At 39.7% G+C, this 26,641-nt stretch overlaps 1 protein-coding gene across 1 annotated transcript in view; it reads left to right on the forward strand.

Moving 5' to 3' along the window:
* SH2D4B (SH2 domain containing 4B) overlaps positions 1-26,641 on the forward strand; it is a 189,491-nt gene that overhangs the window by 83,315 nt on the left and 79,535 nt on the right. The window contains exon 4 of the mRNA XM_043988787.1: positions 1,858-2,005. Within this exon, the coding sequence (XP_043844722.1) occupies positions 1,858-2,005 (148 nt within the window). The remainder of the gene's footprint in view (positions 1-1,857; positions 2,006-26,641) is intronic.

Raw genomic sequence — 26,641 nt, forward strand, 5'->3', positions numbered from 1 at the left:
ATCCTAAGGGGACCCATTAGGTATGTGGAGATGAGAGAGCTATCAAGGAGACCTGATAGAAAAGTGGGGCATGCCTGGTTGAAAATCTTAGCTGCATCACCAGGGGAACAATAAGCCAACCTCCCTCTTTTTTTGCCTCCAAAATCCACCTTCCTCTCCCTTCCCCTCTGTGCCAAGGTATGAAGTCTAAGGAGCAGTACCAAGTTGCAGAAAGATATAATGAAAAACAGAGCCAAGGACTCTGAGTGCCAAATGGAGGCTGTGGGGTTTGTTATGTGGTCTGAATTGGAAAAAAAAATCTTTTTTTATATTCCATTGGGGAATGGTCAATTTCCAAAGAAGAGTGGGCTGGGAGCGCATATTATACACACACATGCCAACATTCTGTTTTTATAGACATTCTTTCCAAGATTACTGTGACGATGCCTTTTAGGTTCTAGAATTTTTGTAGAAAAAAAAGACAAGTGAATAAGTCAAAGGTGCCAAGGATGGAGGAGAGCCTGAGAAATGTCACATAAATGTAAAGGATAGGTGACTTGACCAAGGTCATGTGGGTCACAAGGCTGGGATATGAATCCACATCCTCTCATTCTGTATCTAGTGACCTTTCTACTGTATCACATTGAGGAACCTGGGGCCCCTGACAGATGAATGACTTGTTCAAGGTCACACATATCATGAGTAGTAGAATTAGGATTAGAATCCGGCTCTTCTGATTTCAAGTCCTCTAGTCTTTCTAGAATGCCATGCAAGTTTCAGAAACTCATCAATTTACACCACACTATGCTTGCTTCAGAAACAGTATATTCTTTCCTACATATTTCTCTCTTAAATGCAAAATTTATTTCACCACATAGATACAGGAAAAAAACAAGTGAGAGTATCTTTATATCAATAGTGACTTGTACCATTTATCTACCTCTAATAACTCATCATGGATTTATTTTTGGAGCATTACTAGGAGTAGTCTAATGAGGGATTAATGTAGATACAATACTGCTTTAAATGAAATACTAATGTAACTTTCCTATTGATGAGACATTATTTTCAAATGCTACATGAAGGGTTTTTAATCTTTATCCAGAAATTGCTTGTGTCTGAAGAATAGAGATTGGGATCCAGACCACAGCTTTCATCTCATGTAAAAGTTTGCCTCCATTATGGATATGCCATCAATTAACAAAGACCTTGGTATATTTCCTATTAGATTGGAAAGACATTTTTGGAGGTGTTTCTAAAGCATGAGAACATCCTTTCATAGATTTTCTCCAGGCCTTCTGGGCTTCTGTGATGTACTCTTATTCTTGGTGATTAAAGAAAGTTAATGAACAAAAGCCCCATTCTTTTGCTTACTGTTTAATAATATAACTTTGTGTAGGTTGCTTGGATCCTTTTTTTTTCAGTTGTTTAGAAAATGTATCCTTGAATTGGAAGATAGTCTATATGCTAAAAAAATTTAGCAACTAAATCACATCTTGTTAGGGCCACTGAAAAGGAAATAAATCTGTTGTTTTGCTTCTGTTAGCATTTTGTACTAGAACAACTTAGTACTGGGGAGATGTTCACGGATACAAATCATATTCTTTCCACAAGGCTTCCTGGCCGGATGGCTCGTCAGGCTGAATTTGTTTCTGGGAACATGGCTGATTTGTGGCCAGTGGGAGCACAGACATGGTTGGAAGTGGGCTTGTGTGGACAGTTATGCAGGTGTTTTGACAAAATGCCTTGGCCCTCAGAGCTTGAGAGCTATGGAGGTTTTGGCTTCCTCCCCTTCCCACAGACACCCCCCCCCTTCCTTCCACCCTTTCCTCTCTCTAGTAAAGTATCTGATATCCTTCTCCATATGTCTTATTTTAGAGAAAAGAAGAAGAGGAGAGGAAAAGGGGAGAGATGCAGATTCGCCTTCAGGAAGAGCGGAGAGCCAAAGAGTTATACTGGACCCTGAAGCAAGCTCAGCAGCAGAGCCAAGCCAGTGAAAAGGAGGAGCGGGAATGGGAAGAGCAGCGTGAGTAGACTTAATGTTGGAAGTTTGGCCATGAAAGCACCAGCAAAGGGATTTGGGGCTGACAGCTCCTTAGCTCTATAGAATGACTTCATCAGTGTCTCCATTTTTAAGATTCCTTCACTGTGTTAGTCTGGTTCTGAATCTCGATGAACAGAAATGTAGTCACTACCATCTCTAATATGGCTACAGGGTTTACAAATAGCATATAAGCCATGGATAGAACTCACTCACACAAGAGGGTCTAAAGAGGCAAGCCCCTTTCCCTACCTTGGTTGCCCCCTTGGGCCCTGGTCTGGCTCTACGGCACCCACATGACAATAGCCCAGGCAATTGGATGTATCCAGACTACAGACTCACTAGAGTAGACTGAAACTGTATGGTTTTACTCTAAAAGAGACAACATAGTTTAAGCCTTTTATAAAGGGACCAAACTCGGTTATGCAGACACCCAAGTACCATTGAATGCATGGATCCTTTGTTTGGCTTTTAAGGCCCTTTGTGACCTTACCTCTTTTTACTTTTCCAGTTTTTTGCACCTTACTGGACTCCCCATACTCTGCAACCCAGTGACTCTGACCTCCTTTCTCTTCAGTGTCATGTATTTCCACTCTTAGTCTCCCAAGATTAGAGTTTACCCCTTTACTTTTGTTTCTGCCTTTTGGCTTTTCCTGGTTTCCTTCAAGTCTTAGCTATAATCTTATATTCTCTAAGAAACCATTCTTGATTCTTCTTTTTTTGGGGATGGGGTGGGGCAATGAGGGTTAAGTGACTTGCCCAGGGTCACACAGCTAGTAAGTGTCAAGAGTCTGAGACAGGATTTGAACTCGGGTCCTCCTGAATCCAGGGCCGCTGCTTTATCCACTGCACCACCTAACTGCCCCTCCTGATTATTCTTTCTCCAAGTCCCTTCAATCTGAGATCATGCCCAATTTTCCTATATATATCTTCTTTATGCACAGTTGCTTGCAAGTCCTCTCTTCTCTTTCCCTTTCCTTCCCATCCCCATTAGACTATAAACTCCTTGAAAGTGGGAGTGTTTTTAGCTTTCTTTGTATCCCTAACACTTGGCACAGTGCCTAGCACATAATAGGCACTTAATAAATGTTTGTTTTGACTTGATAAATCATTAGTAGGTCATAAAGGACTAAACACAGGGGTTGGTAGAATTCTTTTGGTGCCAGGATGTGTACTCTTAGATTTTAAATATTTTTATCTCTATGGCTCTTCTTCCCCTTACACTATTTTCCTCTAGAGAAAAGGGCCTAGTGTAATCATCTTGAACCATATATCAGCTATCTATGTCATGGTGACAATGTGTCAGTTAGCAAGGCAATAATCATGAAACGACTAGAATTCTCAGGAAGAAACAAATATGGAGAAAGATTGTTTTCCTCAGGTTTTTTTTTTTTTTTTTTGTCATCAGAATTGTATACCAGATTTAGAGGCTGGATTCTCTTTCAGAAGGACAAATTATGCCTGACAAGTGGGTAGACTAGGGGGAAGGAAATGTCATGGTTTTTGCTCAACTCCTTCATGCAGCATTCTTTTCTCCTTCTCAATGGGCCCTTACTACCGGAGAGAAAACAATGAAGATGCTCAGGAACAGTCTTTAGTGTTAGTTTCTGAAAGAAGAATTTTGGTCATTCTCATTGTTAACAATAGCACACAGTTTCTATAGTGTTTTCAGGTTTAGAAAGTACTTTTCCCACAAGAACCTTGTGAAGTAATAGGTCAAGTATTAGCCCATTTTAAAGATGAGGGAAATAAAACATTTCCCCCTGAATCATAATAATAATTTAGATTTTCCCAGGGTCAAAATAATTAGTAAGTTTCAGAGCAATGACATTTTTCAGTATGACTGTAGAACTTGGCGGGAAAAGGGAAACATGTCTACTAGCTAACATTTATATAGCAATTTTAGGTTTACAAGGCCCTTTACATAGGTGATCTTCACAACAGCCCTATGAAATAGGTGCTATTATTAGGCCCCTTTTCAGATGAGGACTCTGAGTCTGAGAGAGGCCCCAAGTGAGCCTGGAGCTATAACCAGATCATCCTTGCAGGTAGAGGTTGCAGTAGGAGCAATAGGTCTCATGGATAGTATGCCTTCCTTATCTTTCAAAATTTGTTTCTATTTCCGAGACACAAATAGAGAATAAGATTGAGAAACATTCCTCTATTATAAGTATTTGAAATCAAGAAATCATTTTGTAGGAAAGGGCCTGCAAGGGTCATCTAGTCCATTCCTTTGTTGTTTCTTTTAGGACTAAAGTAATTCCCTCTGGAAAAAGTCTCTCTTTTTTTTTTTTCTTTTTAGGGCAATGAGGGTTAAGTGACTTGCTCAGGGTCACACAGCTAGTAAGTGTTAAGTGTCTGAGGCCGGATTTGAACTCAGGTACTCCTGAATCCAGGGCCAGTGCTTTATCCACTGCGCCACCTAGCTGCCCCACCTCTCTTCTTCTTAAGATACTCCCAAAAAGGTGATTCCCTGTCTTTCTGGAGTAACTGACAGTATTAAATAATTCTCTTTCTCTAAGAATTTCTAAATATTCCTATTATATTATTAATATCAAATACTAATAACATCAAACATTATTACATTCCCCATAGCAACACGGATAATAAAATTATCAGTATTAACTCCTATGTAGCTAGAATCTAAAATAATTAAAAACTTTTTTTTTTTTGCTAGTTCTATATAATGGTATTGATGATCCTCAGGCATGACAAAGTTCTGACCCGTAAAGTCCTGAATCATCAGGGAAAGATTCAATTCTACTTAGTATCATTTTGTTTTTTTGGTGGGGCAATGAGGGTTAAGTGCTTTGTCATAGCTAGTAAGTGTCAAGTGTCTGAGGGCAGATTTGAACTCAGGTACTCCTGAATCCAGGGCTGGCACTTTATCCACTGCGCCACCTAGCTGCCCCTAGTCAGTATCATCTCATGGATATCTGCATTTTATTATACAGGCAGGCTATGACTTCCAAATGGCTATTCTCCTACTACCACCATTCAGTGTTAGAGTTCTTGCTGCCATGAGAGCCATAAAGAGACGTGGAGGAAGAGAAGGAACTCTGAAAGTTGGAAATATTGAAGGAGTCTGATCCTAGAGGCAAATTCCCAGGCAAGGCTGGCTGGCTGGTAGGAAGAGGACTGGGCTTCATTTCGGTTAACCAGCACCATCTTTTAAAAATATAAAGAAACCGAGGGTTAAATTAGTCTAATCAGCTGGAGAAGGAAATGGCAAACTACTCTAATATCTTTGCCAAGAAAACCCCAAATGGGGTCGTGGAGAGTTGGACATGTTTGAAAAAAATGTGAACAACAAAAGAATATCACTCTCATCATGTATATGCCCAATTGTTGTTTGGTGGGTTTTCGTTTGCTTGTTTGCTTTTTTCATCTAAGCATTAGCATTCCTTGTATTATATTATTGGCTCCTTACGACAACCCTGTGAGATAGGCAGGGCATGCATTATTATACCCATTTCATAAATAAGGTAACAAAGGACCGGAGAGGAGAAATGATTTACCCTGGATAACACAGCTTGTAAGTATTACTGTTGGGACTCAAACTTGGATCTTTCAACTCCAGGTCTAGCCTTGTTTTCCTACTATAGGGCTAAATGACTAGGAAGTTAATTAAGGAACCTAAACACCTCCTCCATAGCAGTTTTAGGAATCCTCATATCACTTTTGAATGGTTGCCAGTTCCCTCTGAAATCCTGATCAGCCGGGGACTGCTTAGAGGCTCTAATGGCTGTGACAGAGCAACTACATATTTACTCATTTGCATAGCAAAATTTCTTTGAGAGGCAAAGGAATGAGGGGAACAAATACTGTGACTTGAAAAGCATAAAAGGCTACATTTAAAACAATCCTTTGCACAGGATGATATCTTTTTTTCCTCCGGAATTTCCCCTTTAATTCACCTTTCTTTTTTCAATCCCCCAACATATTCCATTACCACCACCCCCCCAAATTAATTTAATGGAAAATCAAGCATTTTCTCTAATTCACTCTCTATTGTTTGCTTGACACAGGTTCCAAGCCAACATTGTTCCTTTTAGGAGCACCTCATGATATTTGTAGTAGCTATCACCTGCCTGTACGGTACTTCCTCCTCCATGCTACCTCTCAAAATCCTAATCTTCCTTTAATGCCTCCTTCTTTAGGTGCCATCTCATACATGGTTTTCCCTGATCTTCCTCCCCTTTAGGCTGTTAGTGTTCTTTTACTTTTTTTTTTTTGGGTGGGGCAATGAGTGTTAAGTGACTTGCCCAGGGTCACACAGCTAATGTCAATCGACTGAGGCCCAATTTGAACTCAGGTCCAGCTGAATCCAGGGCCAGTGTTTTATTCACTGTGCAACCTAGCTGCCCCCTCTTTTACTCTTAATTACCTTAAACTCTTTTATCTGTGTACAGGATCATTTCTACTTCTGTAGAATGGAAATTTTCTGGGGGTAAGGGTTGTTTAAATTTTGTTTTAAATCTTCAGGATCTAGTCTAGTGTCTTGCACATAGTACATACTTAATAAATGTTTGTTGAATGTAAAAAGAAAAAAAATTAAGACCAAACACTATAATTATAATGAACAACCTTATCCCCAAAGGAGACATATAAGAATGTACCTCCCTCCCTTCTTTGTAGAGGTGTGAGACAATAGCTATAAAACACTGAATATAATGATAAACTTAAAGTGTTGTCTAATTTTTCTGAATTGCTTTTTTCCCTCCTTTTTTGAATCTTTGATATGACATGGCTTTGAATGGGAAAGGAGATGTAGAGAAATGGAAGCATTATAAAAGCAAACTATGATAATAATTTAAAAAAATTAAATGTTGAGCTTTGAATGAATGTTAAAAATCCATATTTGGAAACAGCGTCTTTGAAAAAGGAACTGGTGAGACTTCATTGGGGAAAAAAGAAGTTCATCAATCAAATCATAGTGGGTCAGATTTTAAATTTATGCAGTGTATGGATCATGCCTCAAGCTCAAAGTGCCCCTATCTTGCCAAACCATTCACAGCTGGTAAACTGGTAAATTAAATTCTCTCTCAGCATCTCCTGGAGACCTAGGACTGATTCTGCTGTTCAAAATGAATAGTTAACTCCATATTCAAATGATCCCACATGGGATAAATTCTTCTTTGTTTTTTTTTTTAACTTAGAGAATTTAATTTGGGGTTTTATCAAGAAATTCTGCTACCTAGGCACCATATCGGATTAATGCACCATTGTATCCTTCAAATTAAATTAATTTGGTGCAGAATAGCTCAGTTGAGTGTGAATGGCAGGTTCCTGAGTTCAGCTAATCTGTCTTTAAGAAACCCTAAATGAAAAGAATAAAAACATAAGACTAGAATCATTGCATATTTTCTCTCTTTTAGAGTGGTTTTCCATTTTCTATTATCACACAGTACATTAATTAGCAAAACTGTAGCCCATAAGCTGGATAATTTCAATTCTTTATACATACAAATGCACTAGACCATTACATATCTTCTTTTTTCTTTTTTCCAGTTTAATATTTTAAAGAGAGAAAACAGCACTTAACTAGGATTAAGGAGGTTTGGGGAAAGAAATTGACCTCTCTGGGTCTTATTTTCCTCATCTTGTAGAATGAAGGGATGAGATGTTCTCTAAAGTTCCTTTCAGCTGGAATAGTCTATGAATCTATGAAAACATCTTAAAAGATCCATATGTAATGATTTTTCACCCCCAATGCAGATTCCCCTGACATCCTAAGAGTTGTCATATATCCCCTTTTGACTATTATCCATTTTTCTTTTCATAAAACATGTAAAACACACTGACTTTGATTTGATCTAATGAGCATTTATTAAGTACCTCCTATGTACAAGGCACTGTGGTAGACATTGGGGAAACAAAAATGAAAAAGAGAACTTGACCTCAAGAAGCTTACCTTCTACTGAGGATTCAGGTAAATTGATAAGGGCATATAAGATAATTCGAGGGAGGAAAGGTGAATAACAATGCAGAGGAAAAGGAAAGACTTACTCTAGGGGGTGGTAAATAAAATGGGTCTTGAAGAAATTCTAAGGATTCCAGGTGGTAGAGTTAGGGAAGGAACTTCTGTACAAAGAAGTGGGAGATATGAATGCCAAATTCAGGAAATAGCAAGTATGTTGGATGGTGAATAAATGAAGGAGAGTCTGGAAAGGTTGGCCTTTTTATTGTGTGTGGTGCAATGGGGGTTAAGTGACTTGCCCAGGGTCACACAGCTAGTAAGTGTCAAGTGTCTGAGGCTGGATTTGAACTCAAATACTCCTGAATTCAGGGCTGGTGCTTTATCCACTGCACCACCTAGCTGCCCCTCCACCCAGCTGCCTCAAGGTTGGCTTTTAAATGTCAAATATGTGATGAGCTGCCTGGTAGACAAAATTGGGTTTGGTAGAGTCCTAGGACTAAGTGGTTATGCTTGAGAAAAATTATTTCACTGAAATGGGTAGTGAATCCATTGGAGAAGAAAGAGATTGGAAGGTGAGAAACCAATTAGGAGTGCATTACAATAGTCCAAGGTGATGAGAGCCTGAACTAGGGTAATGACCTTGTAAATGGAAAAAAGGGGATGAATTGGGCAGATGTTCTAGAGATCAAATTGACAAGACCTAATGACTGATTAGATATGAGAGGATTATGAAGAAGTAATAATTGAAGATGACTCCAAGGTGTGAACCTGGGTGAGGAGAAGAATCATAGTGAACTCTACAAGAGGGGTGCCTCAGTGTAGCACATGCTCACATAGATCCTGTCTAACTAGAAAGGTTCAAGTGTGGGCCACCAGGAAATTGTATGGCCATCATCCAGTGACCAGCATAACTTATTCTGTTAGAATTCACTGATTTCTGTCAACAAATAGATGGCTACCAACTGAAAAAAAACACACACACCCAGATCTCCCACTACAGTAATCCCTTAAACCATTTACTAATATATAGAGGGGTTGTAATGTTCATCACTAGAAAGTCTAATCATCCTGATTGAATGAAATCATGAAATCAAGGTTCTTTGAAGTTGAAATAAAATGTTCCTAGGAGAAATAAAGTCCATTTTTCATATTTAATTCACAACTTTTTGTTGTGTAGTCATTTCAGTTGTTTCCAACTCTTTGTGACCCCATTTGGAGTTTTCTGGTAAAGATTCTAGAGTAGTTTGCCATTTCCTTCTCCAGCTCATTTTACAGATGAGAAAACTGAGGCAAACAGAGTTAAGTGACTTGCCCCGGGTTAACAAATCTAGTAAGTGCCTGAGACCAGATTTGAAGTCAGGTCTTCCTGATTCCAGGCCCAGTGCTCTACCCACTGTGCCACCCTAGCTGCCTCTAATCCATCTGTTAGGCACTTAATATGTGCCAGACACAATACTAAGCAATGAGGACCCAAGAAAGGGGAAAAGAGTAGTCCCTGGTATCAAGGAACCCTCAGCCTCCTGGGGGAAATAACATGTAAACAACTATATACAAAAAGACATCTATAGGATAAATTGAAGATAACCTCAGAGGGAAAGCATTAAATTGAGGTCAACTTGGAAAGGGATTTTAACAGAGAATTGAAGGCAGAGGTAAGGGGGGAGGAAATTTCAGGCACAGGGACAGCTAGGGAAAGTGTAGAGTCAGGAGATAGTGTATCAGGTTCTAGGAACAGCAAGGCTATCAGTGTCACTGGATGACAGCAGAGGGGTAGTAAAGGCTTCCAGTAAAGAAAATTGAAAAGGGAGGTAGGAACCAGGTTACAAAGGGCTTTGAATGCCAAGAGAGGATATTCTATTTCATCCTGGAAGAAATAAGGAACCACTGATGTTTAATGAAGAAGGGAGTGAAATGGTCAGATCTGAACTTTAGGGGGATTGAATTGCCAGCTTAGTGGAGGACAGACTGTCATGACAAGAGACTCAAGGCAGGAAAACCAACCAGAAGTCAACGGCAACCGTCCAGGAGTGAGGTGACGAGAGACAGTGATGCCAGTGTCAGAGAAATAAGGGAGTGCAAATGAAAGTCGTCATGAAGGTAGACGCTACAATACTTGGGAATTGATTGTATTTAATAGCACTCATGTTGTTGCCACAGAATTGGATACAACTGAAATGACTAAACAACAACAAAACAACCCAAGCGTATATTTAATGGCACTAATGTGAGTTCTGGGTCCTCTGAACTGACAAGCATAGAATCAAAGTTTCAAAACTCTTGGGGACTTTGAGACCTTCCTATCCAGCCCTCTTATTTTGAGGATGCTGAAGCCCAAAGAAGTGAAAATGCTGTGCTTAAGATCACACATGTAGTAAGTCTCAAAGTCGGGATTTGAACCTGAGTTCCTCTTACTGCAAACTCACCATTCTTTCCTCTGCACCATTCAGACAAGCCTTCCCTACCCCTCCCTATTCTCCACATTCCAATATTAATTACATTCTGGGTCCTTTATTTCCCAGATCAACCAACCATACCTTCAGTATGGCTGATTTTAGCTAGAAGATGTTAGGAGATTAAGGTGACTTAGCCAGGATCACACTGCTAGTTAAGTTTCTGAGGCTGGATTTGAGCTCAGGTCTTCCTGATTCCAGGCTTGTCACTCTATCCACTGTGCCATCTAATTATCCCTTAGTGATATCCTAGGGGACAGGTAATCTGAAAAAGACCTAGGACTTTTAGTGGGCATCATGTTCAGCACAACAGCATGGCTACAGACCCATATCTCCCATGTTGTCTTTGTTAAATTGCTATTATTTTTACAAGTTCCATGAAGTAGAAACTTGACTCTCTTACTACCCTGAAATTTGCAGGAATAACAACAATGACACCTAAATAATACTTGTGCAGGAACATTGCTTGGATTTGTTTTATTTGAAGTGCCAAAGAAATTCTATGTCTTTCAACCTCTAGCTAGTTATACCTTTAGAAGTTCAGTTACCACTGGATGGGTAATGATAGACTTACTGTTGTTCAGTTGCATCAGTCATGTCCAACTCTTTGTGAACCCATTTTGGGGTTTTCTTGGCATAGATACTGGAGTGGTTTGCCATTTTATTCTTTGATTCATTTTACAGATGGAGAAACTGAGGCAGACAGGGTTAAGTGACTTACCCAGGGCCACACAGCTAGTAAGTGTCTGAATCCAGTTTGAACTTAGGTCTTCCTGACTCCCAGTCTGGTACTCTATCCATGGCTCCACCTAGCTGCCTAGAATGCAGACCATCAGGGAGTAATTTGGAAATGGGGGGAATAAAATGCTTCTGTTTCCTTTTCTACACTTAGGATACTGGGGGTAGCAATGAGAGAGAGGTATGTGACATTGTAAGGGATGAGTCACTGGGGAACTCAGGCAGATCTTCAACCCATCTATGCTAAATCCTAAGGAATCCTGTGGGATAGAGGTTGAGATAATAAGTCTCAAAGGCAAGATTTGAACCCAGGTCCAAGTTTACCATTCTATCCATTTTACCATAATACCTTTATACGAAGGGGACAATGTAATTTAATCTGGTATGTATTTCCCATTACAGTAGCCCTTAGGCCGAAGATCAGTCAACAAGCATTTATCAAATACTTGCTATATTCCAGATATTGTTCTAGCATACTCAGGCAAAAGCAAATGAGTCTCAGCCCTCACAGAGATTATAATCTGTCAGAGGGATTCAGCATGACCTTCTTTATATGTATGTGTACCATATGTATATAAAGATGGTACCAGCCACCATTTCTAGTAAGGAAAATTAACAAGATGCAGAGGAAAGAAAACTTGCTCTAGGTCACGTAATTAGTCAGTAGCAATGCCACAATGATGATTGAGATCTCTTTCACCTCATGTCTGACTTGTGTTGACATCAACCCAGACCAGCTGGAATTCCATACTCCATTTCTAGCTTGGCGTGGCTCCGGACAATGACTTGGCTCCTGTTCTCCCGCTTTCCACTTCACCCTTTTCTGTATGAGCGCATAAGGCTTTTTAGTTCAGTATGAAAGCTCAGGGCTAAGGAAGGTCATCAAGAAAGAATGTCTAAGTCACAAAAAGATGCTCATGCTGCTCCAGGAAGGGATTTAGAACTGTGACAGATTCTTTCCCTTCCCAGTCATTTTTCTCTCAGGCTCTTTAAGTAGTATACAATAGAATGCTCAGCCATCTATACCCCACTGGATAAATGGGGATGATTTTGCTGTAGAAAAAGAAAGAAACATTTATGAGGACCTTCATTCATGTGAATTTGGGAGTGAAATTTCTACCTTATTATACTTACACAAATTCACAAGAAAACTAGTTTTATAAATAAAGAATATAATTCTGAAGTGACCCTAGTACAGAGACACAGACACTTCTGGAAATAGGATGAAATTAGGTGACCAGTTGATTCTTATGATAGACCCTTTGGCCTTTCATTTGGCTGATAAAGAAGGGTCAAAGGGGAACACGAAAGAGCACTGACTGGCAGAAAAGAGAAGATCCCAAATAGATTCAGGGGAGACCTTGTATATCCTTTGATCTTACCTATTACTTTCAATCAATTCAAGGCATGTTTAGTTTTTCTTATTAGAACCTCTTTAGCCTGCTCTTTTGCTACCTCCTGAGGGTTAGAAGTAAAATTTACTTTCTAAGCTACATAGAAATTCTGAGAAGCAGCTTGGTTATGCCTTGCTTTTTAAAATATTTTTAAATTAATTAATTACTTTTTTATGCCTTCCCTTTTTAAGGATAGGAGGGAGTAAATCCATTTTGAATCAAAGAAGTCCAACCCTAATAACAAAAGAAAGTCACATCCTCAGTCTACTCAAATTTCTCGTTAGATCTAAGTGGGTCAAGGGTAAGGAAAGAGGGAACAAGCATTTATTAAGTGCCTACTATGTGCCAGAAACTGTGCTAAATGCTTACAAATATATTCTCATTTAATAATCACACTAGTCCTGGGAGGTATTATTATTAAATTGGGGCAAAGAGAGGTTAAATGCCTACATTTTCACAGCTTTTTGTTGTTGTTTGCCCTTTATTCTCTTTTATTTTTATTTTTTTGCCCTTTATTCTCAAAGAGGACATAAAGTCAGGAAGTGATTTTATGACATACACTAAATTGGATTTAAGTCAGGGAGGGCTGTGCAAGATAATTAATTAACTTCACTCTCTCCTCTAGAGAGAATGGGTCTAGTGCCAAGATATATATCAGGACAACTGGAGATGGCCTCAGATGTTTAAGGCAATTGGAGTTAAGTGACTTGCCCAGGGTCACACAGCTAGTAAGTGTCTGAGGTGAGATTTGAACTCAGGTCCTCTTGACTCTAGGGCTAGTGCTCTATCCACTGTGCCACCTAGATGCCTAGAAGGTGAGTTATTATTCTCTCCATTCTACATAGCTAGGAGATCATGAGATGGCAGTTGATAATTATTATTTTCCCATGGATTATTGAGTGAGCAGGCTCTTAACAGATTCCAGGTCAATTGGTAGGTGAGTCTAAAAATACTTTCGATTTAAATAGCACCTTTCTTCTGAAGGACTCTGTTTTCATACTATTTCATTTGTCTCAAAACATTTCTATGAAACATTAATTATTCTCCCCAGATGGAGAAAGTCAGAGAATACTTGAAAGCATATTCCAGGCATCTAAGGCCAAATTGAGAATAGAGGCTATTCTTGTCCATTGTGTTTTCTATTCATGGAGCGATTTCTAGAATAGCTTCAACTATGGATACAGTAATAACTGTCTTACTGGGTATTTCAAATGGGCTTCAGTGACTCCAACCTTACTCTGCAAAGTAACAGGGAAGCAGTAGTGATAAGCCAGGCCCTTCCTCTCCTGTTGCTGAAATTAATCTTCCCAGGAGTAGACTGGCCAGGTTCCATCATCTCTTGCCTCCATGCAGCCCAGCCTGACTCTGGGGCAAGCTGAACAAGGGGTCAGGGTGAAAAGTAAGCCATAGGGTGAATATCAGGGTAGTAGGAGGTAAACACGGCGACAGTATCAATGTCATTAGCTAATTAAGTAACGGGATGAAATTTAGAATGGAACAAAGATTCATCTCTCAGCACCATGTTGTCTCCAAATGGTTTGTGGCTCCAGGGAGAGGACAATCTATTGCTACTTTTAGTGTCTGCTTTCTGCCGGGCCAAATGAGACTAATAAAAAACCCAAGAACTCAAACTGCATTTCTCTGCAATGGTGAATTATTTTTGCTTCTTTTTATATAAGAACTCTACCGGGTAAAATATCTTAAATAATCAGCAACAATAAAATATTTAGGCAGAGGATGGCTAATTATAAATTAGGGACTTATTTGATGTTTATTTTGGAAGAGGATTGTGGGATTATTTGGGAAGAGAAGATTTCAGCATGGAGGGGCTATGCATGGAGCAAGTCCCTCACACTATAAGAAAGAGAGTAGCATCATTCTGTTGTTGTTCTTGTCGTTCAGTCTTTTTAGTCATGTTCGACTTTTTGTGAGGTTTTCTTGGCAAAGACTGGAGAAGTTTGCTGTTTCCTTCTCTAGCTCATTTTATAGGTGAAGAAACTGAGGCAGACAGGGTTAAGTGACTTGCTCAGGGTCACACAGCTAGTAAGTATTTGAGATCTGGTTTGAACTCAGGAATATGAGTCTTCCTGACTCCAGGCACAGCATTCTATCCACTGTATCACCTACCTCCCCAACATCATTCTATCTTTCCTTTAGAATTTGTTTTAGTTGGGTTAAGCACTTTTTCATCAATGTTATATTTGTGAAGATTTTTTAAGAGAGACAGAGTAGAGATGATCAGCTGAATCAGGTTGATGGCTAACTTGAAAGAGATTCCACTCTGAATTCTGCAGGAGTAAAAAAAAATCAAGATAAGGGTATAAATTATCATCTTCTCCAAGGGAATCATCTTTACCTAATGACTCTAGGTCAAGAAAATCCTTCCTCACTTCTCAAGTGAACATTTAACCTTCTTGCATTTTAGGATCCAAGAGTTTTTGACCTGAAGATACTTTAGAGGTCATATAGTCCAATCCCATCATTTTACAGATTGAGAAATTTAAAGGATTGACTTGCACAAGATTATAGAACTAGTTACTAGTAGAGTTAGGACTGGAATTCTCAGATGAATTGACCAATTTTTTCCTATTTTTCAGCAATTTCAGAGTTGGGTCAATAGATCACATGACTTTCCATGCCCATTTACAAAAGTTTTTGTCCAAGAAATTATTTTTTAATTCAACTGATAAATTGTTGTGTCTTAGAGGATCAAAGGTACTATGTTCCTTCTGAAAAGGTAGTGAGAATGCCAGGGAAAATGTGGAGATTTATTGGGGTAGAAATTCCAATATTTCATGCTTGCATGTAACAGCTAAGGATCCCTCTCTTGGTGCCAGAGACAATTACTGAAAAATTAAGATGAGCATTATAATCGTATCAATTCCCACAAGTTAGGAAAAATTGCTCTCATAACTTCTGATGGCACTATTGGGAGGTGAAATTAAATGGTAAATGTTAACTTCTCAAGTGTATCTAAGTTTGTAATATTCTAAAAATGAAAACTGGAGATAAACTCTTAGGACATTTTCACATTTTTGAGCTGCGTGACTCAGTAGGTTACTTAGCTTCTCTGGGTTTTCAGTTTCCTCATCTGTAAAATAAAGTGGTGGACTTGATGCCCTCAAGTTTCCTTATCTACTCAAAATTGAGGAGCCTATGGTCCCACCAGTATTTACCTTTTCTAGCTTTGTTAAATTCCCAGTTTGTTATTGATGAGTCCCATTTCTCACCCATGTATGCCATTTGTCTGTTGATTTCTGTAATATTCCTACTGTCTGTTAGGTATCACAAGCTCTTCAAAAGGCATGTGCTGTATCTATTTAACCTTGCTGACAAATGTGCTGCACAATATCAATCACTCTGGGAGCAGTTATTGACTAATATTTGATGATTATGATTATGAATGATAATGACCTTGATGCCAGTGCTGATGATAAAAAAGGTGATGGGGATGACAGGTTTTCAATGAAAAAAAATATTTTCCAAATATGATTGTTTCAAGTAAACTTAAATAGAGAGCAACTTCCATTTTCATCCTTCAGCATCTCTCACATCCCCTAGGACACTATAATAGTGCTCTAAATATTTGCAAATTTATGGGTTGTCAATCATTCAATAAGCATTTTAAAGGGTCTCATGTGCTAGGCATTGTGCTAAGTGCTGGGGGCACAAAGAAAGGCAAAAAACAGTCTCTGATCTCAAGGAGCTCATAGTCTAAGAGAGGAGCTTATTTTCTGAAGGATTGACTATCAGAGTTGAGAGAATGACTCAAGCAGAAAATATTTTTGTAGCCAATATGATGCAAGAAAGAGCTTTTAGGACAGGGGCATTGTCACCTAGCTTGTATCTGCCTGCACACCTAACACATAGTAGGTGGCTGAATTGTCTTGAATGGAACTGATCTAATGACAGCTTACTACTTTTAAGTTTCAAATTTTACTTTTTGCTCAGCATTGAAGCTGGAAGGACATTTATGAGGAGAAGGAATGTTTTTGGACTTCAACAATAAATGTAGTTGTGTTGGTAAAGACGAGGGTCCCAATAAAGGACTGAGTGTTGAAGGAATAAAGGCAGAGGAATTTTAAGATATTACTTCTTTGCAAAACATTTTACTTTAATTCAAACTGTCAGTCCAAGATGGGACCTGAAGCTTCACTTGGGCCAGAAGAATGTTTGTTCCATTTTTGAGATGCTTAACCCTCAAACCTAATTTTCTTGTAATTTTTAGAAATAGCAATGTTTTGTGACCATGAAAACCACATAATTAACCCTTTCAGCAAGCATTACCCATGAAGCATTGTCCACTTTAAAAGTACAAAAAGATCATAGACAACCAGAATTACTCATCTTTTCCAAAGAGAGGAATTGATTTTAATTTCTTCTTTGACAAAGTAGTTGAGTCCTCCCATGTATCCCTTAGGGATCCCTGTATTCAGTTAATAGGCAATTTCCAAGAACATGAAAAAGTGCTTTAAAGTTAGGACAACTGAACAGATAAATGCTCTGTAACTTTCTCTAATCTCTGACTGCTTCTTACATGTCTAGTAATTATTCCTCAGGAAGTTTAATAGTATCTCAGAGCTTTGTTTCTTTTTAGTACCATGATTCAAGTTCTCAATGGGTGAGGGCAAAGAAGGGTTGAAAATATTTGAGTAAGTTTAGTTAGGGAACTTTTGACTTCAGCTTTAATGATATCAAATTCCTAGGGACTCATGGAAACTTGCAGTAACTTGTTTGGCAGAATGTCATGAAAGGTCTGTGAGAGGACAAGAGGAAAGATGGACAGGGAGAAAAGAAATGGGAGTTGCCAAGTTCTTCTTTAGTGTCCTTAATCAAATAATAAAGGGGTTGTCAAAAGGCTTGTGGTATAATGTAATGGGTATCCCAATCAACTCTGGCATCACAGGCCACTTAGGTTCAATATTCAGGATGGCTTAAACCCCACTGAAGACCAGCCCTATCAACAGAGCAGGAATAATTTTTTAAATTATTAAATTAAAGCAGAACAGCAAAATAGATAACCAAGAATCACATATTAAGATCATCCTCAGCCTCTAAACACAAATTAGCAATATCTCCCACACTATCACGTGCCAATGGAGAAGGTAACAAATCCCTGGTTGGGAGTGGTGGTGGTTCATACTCTGAGGTGGGGAGGAATGTCAGTATTGTATGCTCTTTTTTCAACAATTGATTGTACCTCACAGTTGCAGTTGACTTGCTCTTTGTTCCTTGGTGTGGTTCTGAATCTCCACATTGACCTTGCTGTAGCTGTCATCTACTGATTCTATTTTCCAAAGCTGCTTTTCACTGTTTTTCTGCTGCACTGATGTTCTCATCTGCTTCTCATACTAATTTTGCCACCTCTGCTGCTGCTTGGGGGAGTTTTCATCATTTTTACAAAGTGAGATAACCCTAGCCAACATACCTCAGGGCCAGTCAACCTGGTAGGCAAAAGGGCTGCTGTGGAAGCTCTATTAAGAAGAGAGAAATACTTTTATTCCTTTTCTTTTGATTTTTCATTTCCCTTCATGTCTCCTGGTAATTAGCATCTGATCATGCCCATTGTTTTGAAGCTTCATTGTGCCTCAAGAAAGGATTAGCAATATTAGAAGAGAATATAGCACAAGTTGGTGGACTTTGCTAACAAAATCCTAGTTCCCTCTAAAGGAAGATGGAGGTGGGTAAGGCTTTTGGTTTACAGAGAAGGAGCCAACTATTAAAAGCCTCCCATTTTTCTAAAGAGATAAGCCATGATTTCCTAGTACAAACCCTTTGCTCTAGCTTGTTCAATGTCTTCACTTGGTCAATCTTTTCTTTGAATGTGCCATGATTAGTTCACAAGTTTTCTTTGCTCATGCTGGATTACCCCCCCCCCCTGCAATCTGGAAGGCCTCCCCTGACTGCTTCACCCATCCAAATTATACCCCTTCTTTAAGACCCAGCTCTATCTTTTGCCTTATCTGATACAACATGAAGTTATTTCCCCTTCATCTGAATTCATACAACACTAGTATTTACCACTCACTCTTTGACTTAATCACCAGCTACTTTTATTGTTACTTAATTATTTCCTATCTATCTATCTATCTATCTATCTATCTATCTATCTATCTATCTATCTATCTATCTATCATCTATCTTCCTATCTACCTATCTATCTATATATCCATAATATTAGCTCACTAACTAGATTGTCAGTTCTTGGAGGGATAGGATCTTTTTTTTTCTTTCATTTAAAAAAATATCTGCACAGTGCCTAGTAAGGCAGCTAGGTGGCACAGTGGATAGAGTGTAAGTCCTGAAGTGTAAGGAATTAATTGTGATTTGGGGTTTCCATGACCACATCTTTGCTTCATTATGGTCAGACTGAAAAGATGTAATCCTCAAAAGCCATGCAGCTTCAGCATCAGGAAGTGATGTTTGCTCGTAGGTCCTGTCGATCAAAGTTGCCAGCCAATTAGCTTGAAGGGGTGTGTGTGTGTGTGTGTGTGTGTGTGTGTGTGTGTGTGTGTGTGTGTGTGTGTGTGTGTGTGTGTGTGTGTGTGTGTGTATGACCCTGTTTCCCGTTTGATGGGAGGCTTCTGGGAGAAGGGAAGAGTGAGGAGCACTTTGTCGAGCAGGAGAGATCCTGGTGTGGTGGACCTTCAGACCGAGTAAGGGGGGGGGGGAAGACACCGTGCAGCTGATTCTCCTTGGAACTGAGGATTCCAAGTGGTGGTGAGTTTGTGTTGTTGAAGTGAGGCTAGCTCTTTGGGCTAGCTGAGCTGGAGGCAAGTTTAAGGATTGAGTTGGTTTTTGTTTGAGCCGGGCTTGTTTGGGCTGCCTGGGGTCTTTTTGCCCTAGAGATTTAGATTCTAATCATCTGGGAAGTGGGTCATATCTTTCCCTTTCTCTATACCCTATCTTATTGTCCCTGGCTCTATTAACTTCACCTGTGTAGTAGATTTGTTCCTATTAATAAAACCTTATTTGTTTGTGGAAAAGAGGCTGTTAATCTCCTTTCTTACCCCAATATTACAGCGAGCCACCCAATTAACTCTCCCCATACTAAATTTTGCCCATAAAGAAGTCAGGAAGACTCATCTTCCTGGGTTCAAATCTGACCTCAGACTCATATTGGCTGTGTGACCATAGGCAAGTCACTTAACCCTGTTTGCCCCAGTTTCCTCATCTGTAAAAAGAGCTGGAGAAGGAAATGGCAAACCAATTCACTATATTTGCCAAGAAAACCCTAAATGGGGTCATGAAGAGTTGGAAACGACTGAAATGACTGAACAACAACAAACAGTGTCTCGTAGGCATTCAATAAACACTATGCCAAATGAATGAATGAAAGTATAGCAGCCAAGAGCCCAGATGCATTTGGAGAAACTTATCTAATCAAGTCAGTAATAGTATCTACTGAGCAGTTATTCTGTATAGAACCCAGTTCCTCTAAAGCTGTAGCATTTTTAATCCCCTTAAACATATGGCATTATCATGCTGGAACTCTGTCCTGTGGATATTTGATTTCATTCATTTTTAATAATTCACCCACACTATTCTAACTAACCAGAGTGAAATCTCATCTACTACTTATAAACACTTCCAGCTTTTCACTGTATGGTGCCACCTGGATTTTCTTCAGTCTGATAGAATTTTTTGAATGACAAAATACTTTAAATATTTGCCAATCACCTTAGGCACTCTAATTATTTTATAAGATGAGGAAACTTAGACCCAGAGAACTTTGGGGACTTGACCAAGGTCATATAACTAGCTAGTGGCAGAGCCTATACTAGAAAGCAGGTTTCCTAATCCCTAGTCCAGTGTCTTTTCCACCATTCAGTTCAGTTCAGTCATCCAGCCATTTACTGGAATGCTTTGCCAGTTCTTCCTCTAGCTCATTTTACAGATAAGGAACTGAGGAAAACAGGGTTAAGCAACTTGTCCAGGGTCACACAGTAGTTGTTGTCTGAGGCCAGAATTGCACTCACAAAGATGAGTCTTCCTGACTCACTGTGCCAACTAGTTGCCCCTTTCTATCAGACCATGTTGAATCACTCACTTACTATATCTAAAATTAATTTGTAAAACAATAACAACAACCAGTTATTAATGGCCTATTAGGAACAAGACACCATACTAAGTGCTGATAATCCAAACACAGATGTAAGAGCATACATTGTTCTGAGAAGGACATAGACATATGTGCATAAACAAGCAAATGGAAGGGGTACATCAAGAAGTACAAAAGAATTTCATTTGGGAGAAAAAGACAATAACTGAGGGGATCAGGAGAGATGTCATGCTGATGATGGCACCTGAGGCATCATTGGCAAGAAATTAGGAATTTTATATGTCAGAGGTAAGAAGGGAGTATACTTAGACATGGAAGAACATTTGTGGGAAGTCATGGAGGTAGCAGTGTAGTTTGAATGGAACAGTATACAAAGGGGGTAGTGATATGAGAGAAAAAAAAGTAAGTGGGAACCAAATTGTGGAGGCCTTTATGGTGCTAGGATTTTGCATTTCATCCTAGAGGTAACTGGGAGCTATTGAAGATTTTTGAGAGGGAGGTAAAATGATGAGACCTGAGTTTTAGGAATATCAATTTGTTGACTGTATGCAGGATAGATTAGAGAGGGGGAAATGACTTGATCCAGGGAAACTGATTAGGAGGCTATGGTAAAAGTCTACGTGAAAGGTGGTGATGTCTGAATGGGGGGAAAGAGTCCGTGTGAATGGAGAGAAAGGGATAGATGCAAGCATTGTAGAGGAGGTAGGATTCCCAAGAGTCAATAACTGATTGTATATGGGAGTAGAGGCAGAAGGTAAAGCATCATTTTGAAGCGGTGAAACCTGAGTGACTAGAGGGATGATGGTTCCATAAACAGGAATGGAGAAATTTGGAGGATAGATGCATTTTATAATGTAATGAGTTCCATTTTGGACATGTCGAGTTTGAAATGTCTATGGGTAATTTTAGAGATATACAAGAAGTGGTAGGTAAAGATGAACTAAGATTCAGGAGAAAAGTTAGGATCAGATGTATAGACTTGGGAGTCATCTGTAGAGATGATAGTTGAACTCATTTGAGTTCAGTGAAAATGAGAATGCTTCAAAGCTCTTGGCTTGATATGGTCCTCTGGTAGGCCAAATTATGCTAATGGATTTGTTCCTGCCCTCTGCCATCTTCTATTACTCTGATTTGATACTTTCATAGATTTGTGATCTCTTCAATATGAGAATTCTTTTTTTTTTTTTTTTGGTGAGGCAATGGGGGTTAAGTGACTTGCTCAGGGTCACACAGCTAGTAAGTGTCAAGTGTCTGAGGACGGATTTGAACTCAGGTCCTCCTGACTCCAGGGCCAGTGCTCTATCCACTGCGCCACCTAGCTGCCCTAATATGAGAATTCTATCCAGTGATGCAGATTGTAACCATTTTTTGTCCACCCATCCTGTGTAACTCTTGTGTATGTCCTCCCCATGGAGTCTGATTACTGTGTTAGGGGCTACTAATGGAGCAAGCGGGCAATCCATTGGACATCCCTTGCTCTAGCTATCTGGTTAATGCACACCCCTGTCCCCTGGTTTTACATTATAAAGGCCTCCTTTATGCTTTTTGTCCTGTACTATCCTTTACTGGTAATTTGTTTTTGTGGCTCACATATATCATTCCCTTCTTCATTGTTCTTTGTGCGACCTTCAGTTTTAATTCTCTAGACACTGAGATATTCCCTGACTTGCTGCTTTCACTCATCAACATCAGGTATTCCATGGAAGCCTGAAAATTTAACCATCTAGGCTGGGCAGGCAATATTCAAAAACCATGGATTCAAACGTTGAGAATGCAAAATATACATCGTGGCTCAAGACAAGAAAGCTCTAGCTCTGTATTGACAGCCCCTGAGGGAGCATGAAGAAAGCCTTCTCATACATAGATGCTTTATGAATTTTCCAGCACACAGCTTAATTCAGAAAAGGATGAGCTAGGCTCTCTCTTTCTTCTTTCTGACACTCTCTGGGGAATACCCTTTTATGTTGTGCATCATTTGTAGACCCCACACATCCTTTAGCATTCATAAAAATGAAATACAGGAGTCACAACTCAGCTACAGTAACCCAATAGCTGCTGACTACTTAACAGTGATGTAGTGTATTGAGGGTAATAATAGCTTATAGTCATACAGAGCTTTAAGACTTCCAAAGACCTTTATGTGTGTTGTCTGTTTGAGCCTTCTATCATGTCCATTAGGGAGGTTGTATACGTGCTGTTGTCCCCATTTGACAGATGCAGAAACTGAGATTCTGAGCCTTGCTCAAGGACATACAAGTGAGGAGTAGAGCTGGGGCTGAGGCCTAGTTCAGTGCTCCTCCCACAATACCTCCCTGGCACTGCCACCTTTCTCTTGTAGGGCTCTGCTTTCTGTTAGCTACAGCTGAGTCTTATGCCTTTTGCCAGAACTTTTGAATTAGAAAGGGCCTTAGAGATCTACTCCAATTTCTTCATATTATGGGTGAAGAAACCAAGGCCTGGAAAAGGGAGGAGATTTGTCCAAAGTAATGGCCTGGACTAGAATGCCTTATTTATTCACTTCCTAAATCATTAAAATCCAGTCCATTCTGGTACAGCAAGCTGGAGAGTGTAGAACATAAATCACATAGACATGATTCTTGATGATTTTAAAAGAGAAATGTAAGTTATATTCTTTTAATAAGAGTTTCTCATTTCTAATCGATAACATCTGGTTATCAACATACCTTCAGAAGTCCCCATGATGAGACAGTGGTCATACTCTGCTTCAAATGACAACATATAGGCTACTTCCTCATGACCAGAAATGGAGCCAATAGTTAGCCAGGGAGTCATAATAAGCCTTTATTAAGTGCTTATTATATGTTAGATACTGTTCTAAGTGCTAGGGAAAAGGAGAAAGTAAAAACCACAGTCCATATCCCTCAAGGAGCTTATATTCTAAAGGAAGAGACAATGTGTAAATAACTGTACATAAATACAAGATAGATACAGAGTGGATGGAAGGTAATCTCAGAGAGAAGGTAATTGCAGCTAGGGAGGAGACTGAGAAGGGTGTCTATAAAAATCGGGATTTAAGCTTGTTTGAGGAAAACAAAGAAGCCTAGGAGTTGTAGAAGTGAGGAGACAGAGCATTCTATGGGTCCAATAGTGGGAAGGGAGAGGGATTGTCATGTGGGAGGAATTGCAACTAGGCCAAAGAAGCTGCATTATAGAGTTTGGGGAGGGAATAAAGTATAAGTAATTTATATGTAGGATATGCTAACATTAGAGTCCATTGAATCTAATCCTCTAATTGTGCAGATGAGGTTTAGAGAGAGGGTGAGTTCAGGGAGATTATGGGATATAAAGGAAGGAGAATATAGCATCTGCAATGGCCCTGAGGCCAAACTAGGGGAGAGGAAGAGTCAATTAGCAAAGATACACTGACAGGTTGGGATGCTCTCCACCAAGGAAACTGATAAATTCTCATGAAGTCAGGCTATTGGTAGAGGGTTCAGGGACTTGGGCTGCTGCTCTACCTTCTCTCTGCAAAATGCAAAAGGATCACCTTAATCTCTTGTTCTCTAAATCTTACCATTCATATCTCCTCCACAAGGCTGATGAGCCTTGACAATTACCCCCATCCTCTAAAGTCCTATACTATTTAAAGTCTGTGCATTCAGAAAGTTTATAATGTCTAGAGTTGCAAGGGACCTCAGAGACCATTTACTTTAATCCACTTCATTGTGTAGATGAGGCCAAAACAAGTGACTTCCCTAAGGTCACACAGCTTATATGAAACAGATAATAATACCTGCTTGTCTATCGAGACATTTGTTAAACACTTACTGGGTTCAGATTGTGTCACAGAGAGATGAGGAGTTTACATAGGACCTTTGCTCCTTCAAAACGAGGTCCTCTGATTCCCAATCCAGGGTTCCTTCTGCTTTCCCTTCTTGCTCCTCATATTTGCCACTTGGTTTCCTGTGTTTCCTTGTAGTTCTATTTCATTTTTCTGGTGAGTTTGGTTTGTCTCCCCAAACTAGACACTCCATACACTAAATCAGATTCTGAATGCTTGAATGCTAGGACTGTGTTATGCTTCGGGACCCGTCGCATACTGCATTGTGTCCTTAATTGAGTTTAGTCTGTGATAATGAGAGGAGGAGGCAGTGCCCAAATTACTGGACCAATGCCCAGCTGTTGTCTTGGCTAATACTGTTCACTTGGACTACTACTGCAAGGATAGGTGCATACCTAGGCCTCAGGATCTCGAGGTGATATTAGATAGCCCCAATTCTTAAGCAGCCCACAGACAAATTGAAGAGATCATTAAAACAAGCCATTAATAAGAATGTACAATAAAAAACCCCTTATTCATTCTAACAAATATTTATGAAGTAATGCTATTATATCCAAGACACTGTGCTGGGGTGTGTATTACATGGATGGGAAGCTAAAATAAGACATGATCCTTGCTCTTGGTGTCTACAGTTCAATGAGGCAAAAGACATGGTTCCAGATGACAGTAATGGAGGGCAGAGGGTGCCAAGCTTAAATGATCAGCCCGGACAAAATGCTGTCTGAGAGATTACTTCTAGCTTAGGGAAAGTGAGATCACTCCATGGCAGAGCTGGGACTAACAAGAAGTTAATAAGTTGGCTTCAAGGGGCAAATTTCCCGACAGTCCCAGCCATAGACCTTCTGGGTCTCTTTTCTGCTTTGTCATTCTGCTCTCCAGGATCAGCAGTCCTTTTGTCATTATAACCTTAAAACTAGTGGGAAGGACTTCCTCCCATCCTCATCCAATATGCAGTCTGGTATATGGACTTTTTCCAATCAGGAGCCTGGTGATCAGGTGGGGGGTGGGAGAAGAGATGCACTCTGCCGACACAGGCTACTGTCACCTGTACCTCCTGTACCCCACAGTCCTTGACACTAGCCCTCCCCAGTTGCTATTCCCTTCTGGTCTCCATCTCCTCTGCACCATCTGGATCCTACTCTATTGTGGTACAATGGAAAGACCTGTGGATTTTTAGAGACATGTCAGAGATTGATTTTGAATCCTGTCTCTATTGCTCACTAGTTAGTTGTGTAACTGTAAGTGAAAGAGCTCTCCTCTCAGGCCCTCAGTTTCATCATCTGTAAAACAAGGAGACTTGCCTAGATAACCTTTAAGGTCCCTTCTAGCCCTAAACAAACAATCCTGTCATATCCCTTTCATATTCCTTCCATCTTGTGGGACTTGCTCACGTGTATCTTTTACCTGAAGGCACCGTATTTCTTGGCACCATTTTCTAAGCTGGCTGTTCATTGTCTCACCCCCTTAGCCCAACTTAGACAGGGCTGGGAGGGGGAGTTGGCATATTTCTTGTCCTCCAATTCTTTTTCCAGGCCCTTCTTTCAGAACAGTGACCTCCAACCTGTCCAGATCCTTATTGTTCCCATCTACAAATCTCTGACTGATAATCTATTTTGCCATCCCAATTCTTTACCCCTTCAAACACCTTGGTCTTCCAGTTATATATTTTCCTCAACTTTCATATCCTTTGTTTCTGGTCTATGCTAACCATGCACAGGAGTGGCCATAGCTTAGACATTCAAACTCTTCATTCCCCCCATCCTATCTAAATTTGCTCTAGGTATTGGAATTCCTTCTTAAAGCTCTGCTTCTTAGGTGACCTATCACTGGAATTAAGCTTTGAAGGAAGACAAAGACTTTATTAGGTTGAGTAAAGATGCTTATCCAGACTTGAAGGACAAGATGAGTGAAGGTCAGAGAAAGGAGGGGGCAAAAGAAAAATAGATATCAACAGGGAAGGATGGCATTTAGGATCTAAAGTGAGCTGTACTATGAGATAAGTTGAGTAAGTTGAAAGTAGATTGGGGAATATAATATTATCTTCATTCTGTGTTGAGTGGAAGGTTGGGTTAAAATTTGTAATGTTAGGTTGGAAAATGGCTCATGTTACAGAGAATGGTGCAACTGTGTTATTTGAAGTTTGGAAGAAAATAAACTAATATTGGAGCTCCTCATTATTTTCAGTCCTGTGCTGCAGTCATAGGGACATGCTTGAAGTCATGTCTTTATGGAATCACAAGACCTAAGAGTTGGAA

The sequence above is a fragment of the Dromiciops gliroides genome, chromosome 2 (assembly GCF_019393635.1).
Source record: "Dromiciops gliroides isolate mDroGli1 chromosome 2, mDroGli1.pri, whole genome shotgun sequence".
Lineage (NCBI taxonomy): Eukaryota > Metazoa > Chordata > Mammalia > Microbiotheria > Microbiotheriidae > Dromiciops > Dromiciops gliroides.